General features: G+C 37.1%; 6 protein-coding genes across 6 annotated transcripts; 5 read left to right on the top strand and 1 right to left on the bottom strand.

Moving 5' to 3' along the window:
• Nucleotides 1-597: 597 nt before the first annotated feature.
• EV154DRAFT_461252 (actin family) lies at nucleotides 598-2,704 on the top strand. The gene is made up of 7 exons (XM_051597542.1): nucleotides 598-763; nucleotides 832-1,083; nucleotides 1,166-1,364; nucleotides 1,426-1,717; nucleotides 1,780-1,841; nucleotides 1,905-2,244; nucleotides 2,323-2,704. Exons 1-7 carry the CDS (start codon nucleotides 745-747, stop codon nucleotides 2,482-2,484), a joined length of 1,326 nt encoding a protein of 441 aa, XP_051459672.1. The 5' UTR covers nucleotides 598-744; the 3' UTR covers nucleotides 2,485-2,704.
• EV154DRAFT_440100 (uncharacterized protein) lies at nucleotides 2,323-4,800 on the bottom strand. Its single transcript, XM_051596913.1, has 5 exons — nucleotides 4,628-4,800; nucleotides 4,338-4,551; nucleotides 3,869-4,268; nucleotides 3,356-3,810; nucleotides 2,323-3,299 (listed from the first exon to the last, which is right to left on the bottom strand). The coding sequence occupies exons 1-5, from the start codon at nucleotides 4,744-4,746 to the stop codon at nucleotides 2,655-2,657; spliced, it is 1,833 nt and encodes a 610-aa protein (XP_051459671.1). The 5' UTR covers nucleotides 4,747-4,800; the 3' UTR covers nucleotides 2,323-2,654.
• A 417-nt stretch (nucleotides 4,801-5,217) lies between these two features.
• Nucleotides 5,218-6,085, top strand: EV154DRAFT_155752 (uncharacterized protein). Its single transcript, XM_051594131.1, has 4 exons — nucleotides 5,218-5,390; nucleotides 5,443-5,490; nucleotides 5,560-5,897; nucleotides 5,964-6,085. The coding sequence occupies exons 1-3, from the start codon at nucleotides 5,264-5,266 to the stop codon at nucleotides 5,859-5,861; spliced, it is 477 nt and encodes a 158-aa protein (XP_051459670.1). The 5' UTR covers nucleotides 5,218-5,263; the 3' UTR covers nucleotides 5,862-5,897; nucleotides 5,964-6,085.
• A 170-nt stretch (nucleotides 6,086-6,255) lies between these two features.
• Nucleotides 6,256-7,893, top strand: EV154DRAFT_417176 (uncharacterized protein; the record flags this gene model as incomplete). Its single annotated transcript, XM_051595774.1, has 3 exons — nucleotides 6,256-6,615; nucleotides 6,682-7,233; nucleotides 7,285-7,893. 3 exons carry the CDS (start codon nucleotides 6,256-6,258, stop codon nucleotides 7,891-7,893), a joined length of 1,521 nt encoding a protein of 506 aa, XP_051459669.1.
• A 1,387-nt stretch (nucleotides 7,894-9,280) lies between these two features.
• On the top strand, nucleotides 9,281-9,694 carry EV154DRAFT_394227 (uncharacterized protein; the record flags this gene model as incomplete). The annotated part of the gene is made up of 1 exon (XM_051595158.1): nucleotides 9,281-9,694. A coding segment is annotated over one exon (414 nt), but the record flags the coding sequence as incomplete, so codon positions are not given.
• A 1,039-nt stretch (nucleotides 9,695-10,733) lies between these two features.
• EV154DRAFT_502204 (uncharacterized protein) lies at nucleotides 10,734-11,522 on the top strand. The gene is made up of 2 exons (XM_051600776.1): nucleotides 10,734-10,855; nucleotides 10,952-11,522. The coding sequence occupies exon 2, from the start codon at nucleotides 11,206-11,208 to the stop codon at nucleotides 11,515-11,517; it is 312 nt and encodes a 103-aa protein (XP_051459667.1). The 5' UTR covers nucleotides 10,734-10,855; nucleotides 10,952-11,205; the 3' UTR covers nucleotides 11,518-11,522.
• The last annotated feature ends 2,861 nt before the right edge of the window (nucleotides 11,523-14,383 follow it).

The following is a 14,383-nucleotide window of genomic DNA, read 5'->3' as shown; positions in this document are numbered from 1 at the left end:
TTCCAAGGTGAAATAAATAGATGTTCATTTTGCAAAAGTATTAATAACAAAGCTCTTTTTTTTGTAGACGTGCAATGGCTGTCTCGTGAAGAACTTGGAGAATCTGAAGTGTGGTGATCACAAAATTCATCAGATATTAAACTGCAACAATTGTAATATCTTTTGGAACCGAGACGTCTTAGCATCGAAGAATATGTTTACTATTGATAGCTCCATTTATAGTGGTAATGGTTCACCAAGTGTCTTTCAAAGACAAAGCGCCACCTCCAACGTGGTTGCTGCACCGTCATCGGTGACAGCTTAAAGATAACTGCAGGTAAAACAAATTATCTCTTCTAAACTTGTCTGAAAACTGATTTCATTTATGTCTGAATTTCCTTTTATTTCGTCTGAAAAAGGTAAGTCAATGTCTGAAAGTAAGTTTTTATTCGTCTGAAAAAAAACTAACATTGTCTGATTTTGAAGTGTGGAAACTGTAGCGTAGAAGTACTTCTTTATTACGAATTCGCTTTAAAATAAATAAATTACGCAATTCTATAGAGATAAATACTTGTGTCAAAACTAGAATAGACTGAAATTATGCAAGAACTGTATATTGCGGTGTATAATTCCCTGTGCGGACAGTTAGCACTGTATGGATCATCTGTAATCCAGCAAAAAAATAAAATAAACAGTCATTTCCATAAATATCTGATTTTGTTTATTTTCATAAATTCTCTCTTTTTTAACATATAGAAAAAAAAAATGGTCGCTTATGGTGGAGGTAATATACCCCTTTTTTTCCCTATTGATTAGGCATGATAGACCGTTTAACTGACACATTTTAAACAGACGAAGTCAATGCTCTTGTTCTTGACGTTGGATCAACCATGACGCGTGCTGGTTATGCAGGCGAGGACACCCCTCGTGTCATGTTTCCTACCAGTGTAGGCTACCTGGAAGAGAACCCAGATGTGGTCATGGCTGAAGAAGATACTGAACCACAACCATCTTTGTCGAAAAGAAAATATTACATTGGTGACAATAAAATCAACAAGTTCAAAAGCAACATGGAAGTCAAGAATCCAATGCACGACGGCATGGGTATGTGTACATCATGATTACTACCTTCCTTTATATATATATATATCTAATGGAAACAATGCTTCTAAATGCAAAATAATAGTGGAGGATTGGGAAGCCATGGAGCATATTTGGGATGCAGCATTGAACGACATGTTGAGAATCGATCCCGAAAATCATCCATTGTTATGTACAGAACCTGCTTGGAATACAAAAGAGAAGCGTGAAAAGACGATGGAATTAGCTTTTGAAAAGTTTAGATTTCCTGCTTTTTATCTCGCCCAAGACGCCGTGATGACAGCGTAAGTGTGTGCATGTGTGTGCGTGTTGATTACAGCAAGTAACACAGATTTTTCCCTACAGGTTTTCAGTGGGAAGAGCTACAGCGCTTGTGCTTGATTCAGGCGGAGGTGTGACAAGTGCTGTACCTGTCTATGATGGATTTGTATTAAAGAGGGGCATATTACATCAGACCGTAGCGGGCGATACCTTGGCTAATCAAATCAAGAGACAACTGAAAAAGGATTTGGATTACACCATTACTCCTCATTACAAAATCGCTAAAAAGAATCCCGTAACTTCTGATCAACAACCCGATGTCCAGTTGCGTGATTTACAAGGCATCACAGAGAGTTTTAACGACTATCAAACAACGGTACTTTTACAGAAAAGGATCTATTTAAAAGTACTCATTTTTTTTTCTTTGGTCTCGTATAGAAAGTTGTGAATGAATATAAGGAAACGATTTGTGAAGTTTCTGATACGACATTTGATGAAGAGTAAGTTATCATTCATACATGGGGAAGGGCCTCACACAGAAAATTAACATGTTTGATGGTTAGAATTTTAGGCTCGAGGTCTAAGAAATCATTTGAATTTCCTGATGGATTTAATCATGCCTTTGGATTAGAGAGATACAAGGTCCCCGAGACCCTTTTCCAACCTCACATTCACGACGAAATCACCACTGCGCAAGAGGAAGAAGAGCGAACAGAAGAAGAAGGCGTGGAACCTAAGAATAAATTACTTGGTGTGCATGATATGGTCTTCAACAGTATCAATCACTGTGATATCGATCTTCGACCTCTTTTATTCAATAATATTGTGGTCACGGGTGGAAATACACTGTTTCCAGGTTTTAATGAGCGTTTGAATTATGAGTTGCCCTTGAAAGCGCCTGGCGTAAGTATAATTTTTTTTTTATACATGTGCGAATCTATGCTAAAACGCATATGACTATTTTTTTTTTTTTTTTTGTAGAGTAAAATCAAGATTCATGCGGCAGGTAATGCAACAGAACGTAAAAGTAGTAGTTGGTTGGGTGGGTCTATATTAGCTTCATTAGGTACATTCCATCAATTATGGGTGTCGCGAAAAGAGTATGAAGAATTCGGTGCTTCCATTGTTCACAGAAAGTGTTGATTTTTATTGAAAAAAATAAAATCAATAATAAATATATATAAAAAAAAATAAAAAATATATGTGACAAGAGATGGGAAGAAAAGGAGGGGAAAACGGAGGCGAAAAGAGATGTGATTATTTACAGTGCATGTGTTTGTGTGTGTGTGTGTGTGTGTATGAGATTGATATATTTAAAATGGAGGATCATATAAATCATTTAACTTTTGTCTTTTACTTTGTTGTTGAGGAGGATATTTTTGTTGTACAGAAGAGGACCAGACGAGTTTCCTGTTATCAATGGGTTGCCAGTAATTAGAGTCGGCGGTGGTGGTGGTGGGGGTAGTTATAGCAACCGCAGTGGCAGTACTGCTAGGGACGGCAGTGGTGACTGTACTACTGCTACTTGTGGTCGTACGATTTGATGTGTTCGTGGGAGAGTGGTTTGTTGGTGAAGAGGAAGAGGAAGAAGTAGAAGGGGTATCCGCAATGGGTGTATTATAAGGGTAAGTATTCGTGTTGTCATCTAATAATGGGGTGATATTTGCTTGTCCTAAGCCTCCTGATGATGAAGATGATCCTCTGGGAATAAGAATTTCATCCGCTGTTGTTTGTTGTCTTTTCATGATTTTAAGATGGGCACAGTGCTTTTCAAGAATATCATACAAGGTGCTTTTCGAAAAGGGTTTTGGCAAGATATCGTTCATGCCAATACCAATATATTCCATAATATCATTGTGGGTGAAGTTAGATGTCATGGAAACGATGGGTGTTAGCGAATCATAGCGTCGAATATTTCTTGTTGTTGCAATACCGTCCATTTTAGGCATGACGATGTCCTAAAAATAAGCTGAATAAGAAAGATTTTTTTTTTTCACACAAAAAAGTTATTTACCATCAGAATCAGATCGTACTTTTCCAGACTCATCTTTTGAAGTGCTTCCAAGCCATCCTTGGCAAGATCGATGGAGCAACCAATCATATTCAACATGCGACCACTCACATCTCTATAGACGGAATCATCATCTACAAGTAATACACGTGGCGGAGTAGTCCAACTAGCGACCATCTTCTTTTTACCTTTAATGTCGTCGGAAGGTGGAGTAGGCACATGTTCTTCTTTTGCGTTGAGTCTATTTAGCTTATAAACAGTTAGACCACCATCCGCTCCCTTGACGGTGGACCCAATTAAACTTCCTCCGTTTAATTGGGCGGCAGCAGCGGCTATGGACGCCGTATCAATTGAACTTTGGGGCGGTGTAGGTAAAAAGAGGTCGGTCAGAATACTTTCGATCGGAATTGTCGATTGTTCTGTCCAGGTAGAAGTGGCATCTTCTTCTATTTTGACGGCTATGAGATGAATGAATTTAGTATAAAATATAGGTGTAATACTAATAATACAACTCACTAGGCTCAGGTGGTGGTTTGTTATTGACAGTCAGCTTGAGACATTCGCGTATGATTTCGTCCTTCTTTTTCAGGTTTTCTTGAAATCCCGAAAGTTCGGCCATGATGAGTTTATCATTCTGGTCCATCTTATTGACGGTGGCTTCTAATTCAATTTGAGATTGTTTAAGTTGATTGACTTGAGACTGAAGATTTCTGGTTAATTTTCTTAGGTCAGCCAATGTATTTGTCGGTTCGTGTCCTCCGATGACAGGTGAGTTTACGGCGGGAAGAATGGGAGAAGGAGATTCTGTGGATGAATCCACCAGTGTCTTTTTCTTTTTTCCCGGTGTCTTTCTCTTGATTTCTTCAAGCAGGTCTTTTCGATCTCTTTTGAAATTGGCGTGTTCAAACTCCCAAGTCTAATTATTATTAAAAAGGGGGCGGGGGCATGTTAGTTATACTATTGTAATCACGATCATTATTCGTACCTGATCACCGTATAGTTTCTGAGTTTCGTCTGCATTACTTCGTATCTTGTGGAAATCATACTTGTTTAATTGACGTACAAAACTAGCAAAATTACAGTGTTTAAAGTGTTTGGGCAAAATTGACTTTGAAAATTCGTTGGTGTCTTTCACAAGAAATGTCGTGCCTGAAGGGTCCCAACAAAAGACGTCCTTGAAGGCCTTGTTTTCCAGCATTCTTTTTTATACATATGAAAATAGGGTTAGCGTCACCTGACTTGCATTTTTTTTTTATAGTTTTTTTTTATCTGTACCGAAATAGCTTTTGAATAAAGTCAGGTACAGCTGAATTGCTTGATTCACTAGAGTTCTTACCGCCATGCTTCATGGCTTTTTTAGATGAAGTGGCCTTAAACTCTTTATGTTCCTCCATTTCAGTTTTCAGTATATGTGTAATATATGTAAATAAAAAATCAAAAAAAAAAAAGAGGAAAGGGAAAAATAATAAAAAAAAAGGGAATTATTAAAAATAAAGGTTTTTTTTTTCACACCTTTTTTTTTTATACCTTACCTTATTAGGTCAATCAACGTCACTTGCTTTGAGTGCATTTCTGACTGAGTTTAATATTTCTGCAAAGTTGCCAAAAGGTCCGACAATAGCGTGTTCTTCTACACATTGCAATTGTTGTGAGTGTCCCAATGATGAAACGGAATAAAGGCAAGATCGAACCTTAACAGTGTCATGCTTTGGTTTGCATCTTTTACCCTATGATATCATTTATTTTTATTCTATGTGTCATCTTCAGAAGCCGAAGTCATTTCCATTTGCTGGATAGTCTATGTCTACACACACTGCGCCATGTGACCCTCTTCTTCTCCTCTCTCTCTTTAAATCTGAAATTCCTAAAAAAAGTTTGTCTTTTTTTTTTTGCACACACACTTTCCCTGTCATGGTTGAAGCTAGTATTCCTCGCTACTATTCATTAGAAGAAAAAGAATATGTGGCACCATACTACTCTGTCCGAAACGATTATAAGAAATATCAAGCGGTGAATACACCCATCGTCATTGACAACGGTATACATCCTTTTCCCATTTCTCTTTCTTTTAATACTAATCCCCTTTGTAGGCTCTAATCAGTGCAGAGCTGGCTGGTCTTCCGAGAAAGGCCCTTCCAGTAAAGTTGCCAATAGAAACGCGCGCCTTTCATTGCTTTAACCCTTTTTTGTGCTTTTTTTCTTTGTAGTGATCTTTGACAATGTCGTTTCGAAATATAAAGACCGTAGATTAAACGAAAACGTATTAGCTGTCGGTATGGACGCATTAGCCGATCCTGCTGCTAAATCAAACGCACGTTCTCCATTTGACGCCAACGTCGTGTGTGATTTCGAAAAGATGGTACCCCCTTCTAGTCTTTACTTTTGTGTGTTCGCCCCTCCTTTGTTTAACATTCTTTCTTTTTTTTTTTTGTGCAGGAAACGATTTTGGATTATATATTCGTGGTATTGGGTGTCAATGCATCCACTGTCGCCCATCCAATTGTCTTGACTGAAGCACCTTGCGTACCTCAATACAGTCGCACACGTAAGCTTATAAACACACAATTATAAAAAAAATGGGAGGGGAACAAACAACTAATGAACAGCTTAGACATGACCGAGCTTTTGTTTGAAGGCTATAAGGTGCCTTCTGTGGCATACGGTATTGATTCCTTATTCAGTTATCATGCCAATGGTGGATCAATGGACGATGGTGGTATTATTATTTCCTCTGGCAACTCTACCACACATGTCATTCCCACTTTAGGCGGTAAAGGTGTTCTATCAAAAACAAAACGGTAAACAGAGTACACGAATAATACAAAGTAGATACACTAAAATCTTTGCTGTTTTCCAGTTTGGCGTATGGTGGTACACAATCGTCTGATTACATGTTAAAATTGATGCAACTCAAGTATCCAACATTCCCTACGAAAATGTCCAATACACAAGCACAAGAGTTGGTGAATCATCATGCATTTGTGGCGCGTGATTATGAAGCGAATCTGAAAGCCATCGAAAATAGGGATACGTTTGGAGAGATTGATCGTATTATTCAATTTCCTTTTACTGCACCCTTAATTGAGGAAAAGACAGCGGAAGATTTAGCAAGACAGGCCATGAAACGAGAGGAAAATTCAAAGCGGTTACGTGAAGCCGCTGTAAAATCACGATTGGAAAAACTGATTGCGCGTGAAGAACAAATGGAAGCTTTCACCAACCTGAAAAGTATCAAGGGTAGTATCAAAAAAGCAGAGTGGCTGGTAAGTGCTTCTTCAAGAATTAAGGGTCGGGTTGATTTGGGACTAAGATACTCTTTATGTATGTAGGCTCAAGTGAAAGAGGCTGGATTTAAGGATGAAGCGGATTTGGATGACACGATCAAACAGTTAGATATCGCCATTCAACGTGCTCGTAATAAGGAATTAGGGATTGAAGAAACCGAAGAAAAGGAACCTCCTCTCACTACACTTGTGCATATTCCCGATGATCAATTGGATGAGATAGACAAGAAGGAAAAACGTAAACAAAAGTTACTGAAGGCTAGTTATGATGCCCGTCAGCGTGCTAAAAAAGCCAAGGAAGAAGCCAAAAAACGCGATATCGAATTAGCTCGAATTGAGGAACAAAAACGCCTGGATGATCCTGTCAGTTGGATAGGTGAAATCAAACAAAAACGTCAACACGTCATTGATCGTTTAAGGCAACGCAAACGATTGGCTTCCGAATTAGCTGATCGTCGATCCCGTGCATCTCAACTTCGCATGAAATCTATTGCCAACTTGGCAAGTGATGCTCCTGCTTCTAAACGTAGAAGAAAGGGTAATGATGAGGATACATTTGGTCAAGACGACGATGATTGGGCCATCTACCGTGAAATCGTAAGTGGATAGAGACTATTCTTAATATTTGTATTCATTCTAGTCAAGTAGAGCCGTGATGATGAGTCGGATGAAGAGGAAGAAGATATGTCCGAATTAAACCAATACGAAACATTATTACTCCAATACGATCCCGACTTTTTACCCGAACACTCATACGAATCCATGACTTCTCCTACCAATACATTAATGCACATTTTGGCTCGTGGTATCTACCCACCTTACGACCCCACAGATATAGAACAAAGCTACCAATTACATGTGAATGTCGAACGTGCACGTGTTCCCGAAGTACTTTTCCAGCCTAGCATCATTGGCCTTGATCAGGCTGGTCTGGTAGAGACCGTGCATGATATTGTTCGTACATTTGACACAACACAACGAGAGAAATTGATGGGCAATATCTTCCTGACAGGTGGCTTTAGTCAGTTACCCGGATTGTCCGAGCGTTTACATACATCGCTTCAGGGTATCTATCCTGTTCATACCAAAATTAACGTCAAGAGAGCCAAGGATCCTGTCTTGGATGCGTGGAAGGGTGCTGCCATGTTTGCTCAGGATCAAACCAAAGAACAGTACTTTGTCACAAAGAGGGAGTATGAAGAGTATGGTTCGGATTATATCAAGGAACATGGATTAGGAAATATCATTCAAAAATAAATGTGTGTAGATTTCATACCCCATCATCATCAGATGGGGACTTTTTTTTTCATTGTAGCTACAAAGAGACACTCCCTCTAGGATGGAGGTTTGTCTAATTGGTGGTATTTGTTTATATTTATCATGTCATTACTGTGAACACGCATAGTAATAAGATCTTGGATCCTTTCACCCGTGTCATAATGTAATATTACTTTTATCTTCCATAAGAAACAATTATAAAGAAAAAGCGATGATTGAGTGGTGCCTTTCTTGGCCACATTACATGCACTGTTCTGGTTCATAATGCATAAGACTGGTTCATGTATTTAACCACTTTGTCTCTTTGGGATTAGTTTTTGCATGAAAGTTGATAGATGATTTAGTCGGTGTCTAAAAAAGAAGTAACCCACTTGATCCCGAAAATTACAGTGTTGCTACTTGAAATTCAGACAAATGCAAATCCTTTTTGGACAAACTTATATATGTTTTCAGACAGGCTTATAATTGTTTTCAGACAAACAGAAATATATTTCGGACAGTCGTAAAAAGATTTTCAGACAAATGTAAAAGATAATCAGACAAGATATCCATCCCAGTCAATACAATCTTTTGTGTCGATAAAATGTTTTAAGGAATTTTAAAGAGGACGTCAAATTATTTTCAACCAACACTTCACGATTTAAGTGAGAAAAAGAGAGTACGGAGGTACCGACAAAGGTCCCTACACTTGTGCAGATAATTGGCATGGTCTACTTGTGATATAATGATAGAGGGGATGATACTTGAGTAGGGCATAGCGGAGGAAAAGAAGATAATGATAGAGAGTATGACATAGAACGTATGGCGGTAAAAAAGAACAGGTAAGTGATCCTAGGCTATGACTACGCGCACTTTAGCGGTCCTAAAGAAAAGCGTAATCATAATAATCTATTCAATCAAACTTTGAGACAGCCAAAACTCACTCAACAAATTTTGTTCAGTACGACTTATATTATAAATGATTTAAGTGGTTTACATGCCTATATTTATCATACCTAGCCTACTACTAATAACCTTACTTCATAACATACGAATACAATCTGATATAAAAAGTTATAATTTTTGTTTGTACAAATACTTTGATAAATTAATAATGTACAGCGGTCACATCAAATATATATATATATGAGTCTGATGTCGATTTAAACAACAATTACGTCCTTCTCTTTCTTATATCCAAAACGGGATGCGTACACCAATTTATCCAGAAATTGAAGCTTTTATACAAACGAAAAAGTTGAAAAAATATGAAATCCAACAACAGGAAACTGCTAGTGAAACCATCAGCAAACCAAGTAAAAGAAAGAAAAGTAATATAAAAGCTTTCTTCAATGTGTTGTGATAACTAAATCTTCTCAAAGGTGTAAAAAGAAAAGATACTCCAGAAGAGAAAAAGACAAAAAGTGATGCAAAAAGAGCTAGAAATGTTTTCCCAAATACATCGAATCTAGTATGTAAGTCTTGCGGTCAAAATGGCCATGCATCTGCTAGGTCCAAAGAATGCCCGAATTATAATTATGCAGTGAAAGAATTGATTCAACAAAATCTGGGTTCTCAAAATCAAAGATATACTGTCTCCATACCTCTCAAGTCATTCATGTCTTCAGTAGATGAGAATGCGAATAACACGGCGGTTGAAAAAATCAAAAGGCTTTCTATATTTTTGCGAAAAGTCGCCTACAATGCTCAGCTTTTTGTTAACTTTTATATTCTGAAAAACCCAAACAGTTTGCCTAATGAACTATTGAAACAAAACTTTTGGTATAGCGTGAATAGAGTGGTGTACCAAAATTTATCAGTTCAAAACTTCCAATCACAATATCCACTTATTACCCACCTTGCAGAAGTATGGGAGGGGCTTAACGGTGTTGAATCACCACGAAATTTTCCAGTGGTTTATTCGCACCTTAAACCGATACCGGCGGTATCAGTGAAATTTTTACAATTTACCGGAACCGGCGGTATCGGTTTAGGTTTAAACTGCTACTGCCAGCAACGGTCTAATTTTTTTAAACCGCTACCGCCGGTAACGGTGTAAGCTTATACTGATACCGGCCGGTTAACTTTTTGGCGGTCTAAGCTCTACCGCTACCGCTGGAAAGTTTTTTAGTGGAAGGCGTCAACTTGACAGTTGATAAAGGAAGTTTAACTCTTTACAACCAAGTGGTTTCATCCGCTTGTGAGTCTATAGCTACTTGTTATAACAACTATTATATAGTTAGAGAACTTTGAAAATATTATTGCAAATTATTTTATATACATGATCCATCAAGCATTGCATGTAAGTGTAAAACCTTGTTGAATATACACTAAAAACTTGACATCAATTATTAATTTTGTAAAAGGACATAAAAATGCCCGCAGTAGAGCATATAGTATACGAACATGTGCTCAATGTAGTGTTTTCTTCAAGACCAGGAACCATCAATTCTGACAATATTTCCACTTATTTGAACAGTGCAGAGCAAGAAAACATTTGTGCGTTTTTAGACTCGTTGATATTGGAGATAAAGAATCGTTTATTAGTATTTCCTGTAACAAAGGCGACTCTAAATAATGCTCCATTTAGCATTATGCTAGTATTAAAGCACATTCTGGAGAAATATGAATCCTTGATTGTGTAAGCACCACTACCTGTTCCTGTCTCCCAAGTTCAAATCATCCCACAATTACAATAAGATGAGACTGATCAAGTAAATAAAAGACCAAAAAAAAAAGAAGAAAGGAAGAAAAAACAACAATGACAACAACGGCGTAAAAAGAGGTTTCCAGCCGCCTCGTCTCTTCTGTCTAATCTCAAATCCTAGCTTGCATTGGCGTTTCGTTAAAATAGATAGCCAAATTTTGACTGGTGTGTTTCCGACGGCTTCAATGGAACGGTTAGAGGAAGAAACAGTTTTTGAATACACCCAAAGATCTTTTTTTTCCCGTTTTCATTTTGCTAAATTAAACATAAATACGTAGGTACATACATTTTTAGCAATTTATAAACATGCTAATTTTCAAATAGTATTTGGCTTTGAAAAATTAAATTTACCTCAACGAAAAGGAAAGATGTTTATTAATAGCCTGTACACAGATGGGTACAATTGTAGGATTTCTTTTTGCCGAAAGAGATACGCAGAATCTCCTGTGAATGAAACTGCATTTGGAGCTGCAAGATTTCAATAGTGAAGAAATAGATCGTTATTTTAGACCTTGCACAGTAGATCCGCCAACAGGAAAGATGCTTTTGTGTCATTTCATGGTAACACAGATGTTAGGCGGCTATCATCTGCTGAATATTACAACATGAATGGAAGTACCAAACGTCTGAAGTTGGAGCAAGACAGGAAGAAAGAACAAGGTGTGCAAACAATCGAGACAAATATACCTTCTGTGAAGTCAGAAATTACAGATAAATATATAACGCATGTGAAATACATGATGCAACATCAGGACACACTATTTAATTTTTACAATCTTCAAACAGCAAGAGTCAAATGGTGTAACTACATCGGAAAACAGCATGCCCTCCAGGATGCTGTAAATATCCTAATTAACGGATCAAAGAAGTGCAATAAATCTGTGGGATTTGTACTTTCATCCATTTTGTTCTTGTAACACCCGTGCAGCAATTGAATACAATAATTGAATTGTGGGGTCATTGCGGAAATGGTTCACTAAATGTAAAGGGTGTTGACTGATAAAAAATTGTTGACAAAGCAACAAAAGTAGAAAGTGGTGATGTCAAGCTTCCTTCTATCGAGCTGCCGGTCACAAAGTAACACATCTTGGCCCAAGGTTGACATGAGTGTCGGCGAAGAAAAGGGTGGTCTTTGTTTTGTACAGTTTTCTTTAAGACTTCATATTTCACTGAAGATATTACAAATGTTAACACAATCGGCATTTTATTGTATTGACGATAGAGAGATATGGCATAAGACATATAAGTCTCAGAATAAAATCATTGTCCACTGTATGCTGAATTTTCACTAAAATGGGGGGGGGGCTACTGTTCTGTTGAGTGATCTGGGTTGTTAAGAATTTCCGAAATGGTACGATTCGGCCATTCTGTCGGCCAAGGTGAATTATAGTTGCTTTTTTCCTTCAGATCCGATTTGTTGTCTCAACGACAATGTCAATCACAGTGTTATTCAACAATAAAATTTGTTTCGACATCAAAACTTCTCTGGGGAGGTCCGTCATCTTGTACTTTAGTTCTAAATATCTTGATACCAGATGAAGTGAAAAACGGACATGTTTAGACCTCCGTGTTTTTTTCAAACGTATTTTTTTTAATACCACTTACATCAATTCTGGCCCAGACCAGCAGGCCAATATAGCCCAATCATTTACAGTGCAACTCCTATTATTCACAGTCTGTGAGTTCTAAAAATTCAAGAACCCTGCCTAGGAGGTCGCCCTCCTATAGTAAATACTAGCCGCAGCCGCAATATCGGAATATATCTTTTTCGATTTATCGTCTTTTGAAAGAAACAAGAGTCATTACTAACTAATTTTTTTACGTTATCGGTTACTTTCATACGATAGAGGAAGTATGTTAAGGAAAAAGAAAAGGATAAGAATAAATTGTGTGAACCAGCTTTATTTATAGGCTGATAAACAAGAGCTTATGTCAGAATGATCTAATTGTTTGTTTCATCATCCATAATGATAAGTACTAACACGTTGAGTAAAATTGACAGTGTGAAAAAAAAATGTAACATGGAATTTGGTTTTTAAGAGCAGAAGTAGTTGGCTGATAATAGTTCCTGTATCCTTCAGGATTATTACAATAAGAGTAACTAAGGGTTCGTTGTTAAGTTGTCTAAACTAACTCAAAACACAGGCATATGAAATATCTCCCCCCCCCCCAATATACGTAAACGAGCTATTGATGGCATGCCTAGTTGTAAAACTTTATTCTTTTCAACATATTGGTAATTCTATCATCTTTTCAGGCCCTAATATTAATAACGGACCTTTTATCCACGTATTCTTGGGACAATAATCTTGTGGCATATCAATTTTCCATCATCTCCTTTTTGATTATTATAATGTTCAACACTTAAACTTCTCTTTTAAATCTGAAAATGCCAAACCTATAATTCCTGTTTAGCATTTACAAGACTTTCCCAACTACAAGAAATCAATCAATTTGGCATTTCTGATCGATTGCCCTCTTCAAAAAAAAAAAAAAAAAAAAAAAAAAAAAAGTGACGGGAAAACGAAAAGTGCAATGCATCACTCAGGTTCTTCCCCATGATGGTTTTTTATTAGACATTTATATGAGACTGGCTGGATTTTTATTTTAGTCAAACTTAAAACAGTTGCGCTCGGATGCTCGTTACAGTAGATCTTTTTTTCTTTAAAAAAAAAACTTGGTTCTTTCGTAGCAATATCAATTACAGCAGTGATATATTGCAATAAGGACTTTAGGATTCTGACGAGATTTACGCACCTGAAAAACAAATCCTTTGTAAATATTGAATGTGATCAAGTTCCACGAGATGTTTGCACTAAAAACAACTCTATCCTTAAATTTAAGTCAAACATTAATATCTAGATAGAACGACTGTCTTAATTTATATGCTCCCCACAATTCTGAAAGTGGATGTCGTCTTAAAATACGTTTCATCTCTTCTTTTTAAGCGAATCGATATTTGCGTTTAAGGTATAATTTATGTATGTATTGATTAGCTTAGTTTATTAGTGAATATAGCTTAATAACATGACTCGATGCACTCAACCGAAATCAGTTTATGATTTCGTAATTAGGCGATTCTTAATAAATAAGAGCGTATTTGGGCTAGAGGTGAGGATTACAACCCTCGTTTTACACAACGTTATCAATGGCTTTTTTCCAAGTGTATAGTCAGTTGATCTAGGATTCCCCTGATAACTTGGCTCTTTTGTTTTAATGACTGCAGTACAGTGACATGGTATTGCTAACGACAAAAAGAAACAAAAAAAGGCTTCAGCAGGTCCTATACTTCATCTGAAGGGAGGTGATATCCTCGTTCATGAGCCAGCACTATCAGTAACGCTAGAAACAGTTATTTACAAACACATGGATTTTAAATGTTTGTCAATTATTGAAAGGATACCTCGGCACAATAAAAAGCTAGAACGCTGTAGGAAGTTTCAAAAAAAAAATTTTTTTTTGGGGAGGAGCGGACGGATACCAAATGCCGCAAGATAATCTATGTTTTTTTTTCTTCAGCCCTTTTTTTTTTTGTAGTACAACAAGTATGCTGCTTTTTGTTAAACTATATCTCTTCTCATCCAACCAAATCGTTCCTTGCATACGTGTCAAGGGGGGAACCTTAAAATGATGAGGGAATCTCCGCCTAGAGTGTTTGTGTATTTTTTTTTGTGTGTGAATACGCCAAGAAGATAAAACCCTTTAGAAACGTCAGTTTTTTGGGTATTCCGTTAATTAGGAAGGGACCCCCCAAGTGATTAGAATATAAATTTATCACGCTAA

Source organism: Mucor mucedo (genome assembly GCF_025094135.1).
Source record: "Mucor mucedo strain NRRL 3635 chromosome Unknown EV154scaffold_26, whole genome shotgun sequence".
Classification (NCBI taxonomy): Eukaryota; Fungi; Mucoromycota; class Mucoromycetes; order Mucorales; family Mucoraceae; genus Mucor; species Mucor mucedo.
The sequence above is the reverse complement of the archived record's forward strand: the minus strand, read 5'-3'. Positions and strand labels throughout refer to the sequence as shown.

What these genes read in the sequence shown, in the direction of transcription:
- EV154DRAFT_461252 (XM_051597542.1), top strand. An exon ending in CAAGACGCCGTGATGACAGC is followed by an intron (nt 1,365 to 1,425) that starts GTAAGTGTGTGC and finishes TTTTCCCTACAG; the next exon opens with GTTTTCAGTGGGAAGAGCTA. An exon ending in TTAACGACTATCAAACAACG is followed by an intron (nt 1,718 to 1,779) that starts GTACTTTTACAG and finishes GGTCTCGTATAG; the next exon opens with AAAGTTGTGAATGAATATAA.
- EV154DRAFT_440100 (XM_051596913.1), bottom strand. Translation starts at nt 4,746, where the DNA reads ATGGAGGAACATAAAGAGTTTAAGGCCACTTCATCTAAAAAAGCCATG. An exon ending in CAAACCACCACCTGAGCCTA is followed by an intron (nt 3,811 to 3,868) that starts GTGAGTTGTATT and finishes TTCATCTCATAG; the next exon opens with CCGTCAAAATAGAAGAAGAT. An exon ending in AGTACGATCTGATTCTGATG is followed by an intron (nt 3,300 to 3,355) that starts GTAAATAACTTT and finishes GCTTATTTTTAG; the next exon opens with GACATCGTCATGCCTAAAAT.
- EV154DRAFT_502204 (XM_051600776.1), top strand. Translation starts at nt 11,206, where the DNA reads ATGAATGGAAGTACCAAACGTCTGAAGTTGGAGCAAGACAGGAAGAAA.
- EV154DRAFT_155752 (XM_051594131.1), top strand. Translation starts at nt 5,264, where the DNA reads ATGGTTGAAGCTAGTATTCCTCGCTACTATTCATTAGAAGAAAAAGAA. An exon ending in ACCCATCGTCATTGACAACG is followed by an intron (nt 5,391 to 5,442) that starts GTATACATCCTT and finishes TCCCCTTTGTAG; the next exon opens with GCTCTAATCAGTGCAGAGCT. An exon ending in TTCCGAGAAAGGCCCTTCCA is followed by an intron (nt 5,491 to 5,559) that starts GTAAAGTTGCCA and finishes TTTTCTTTGTAG; the next exon opens with TGATCTTTGACAATGTCGTT.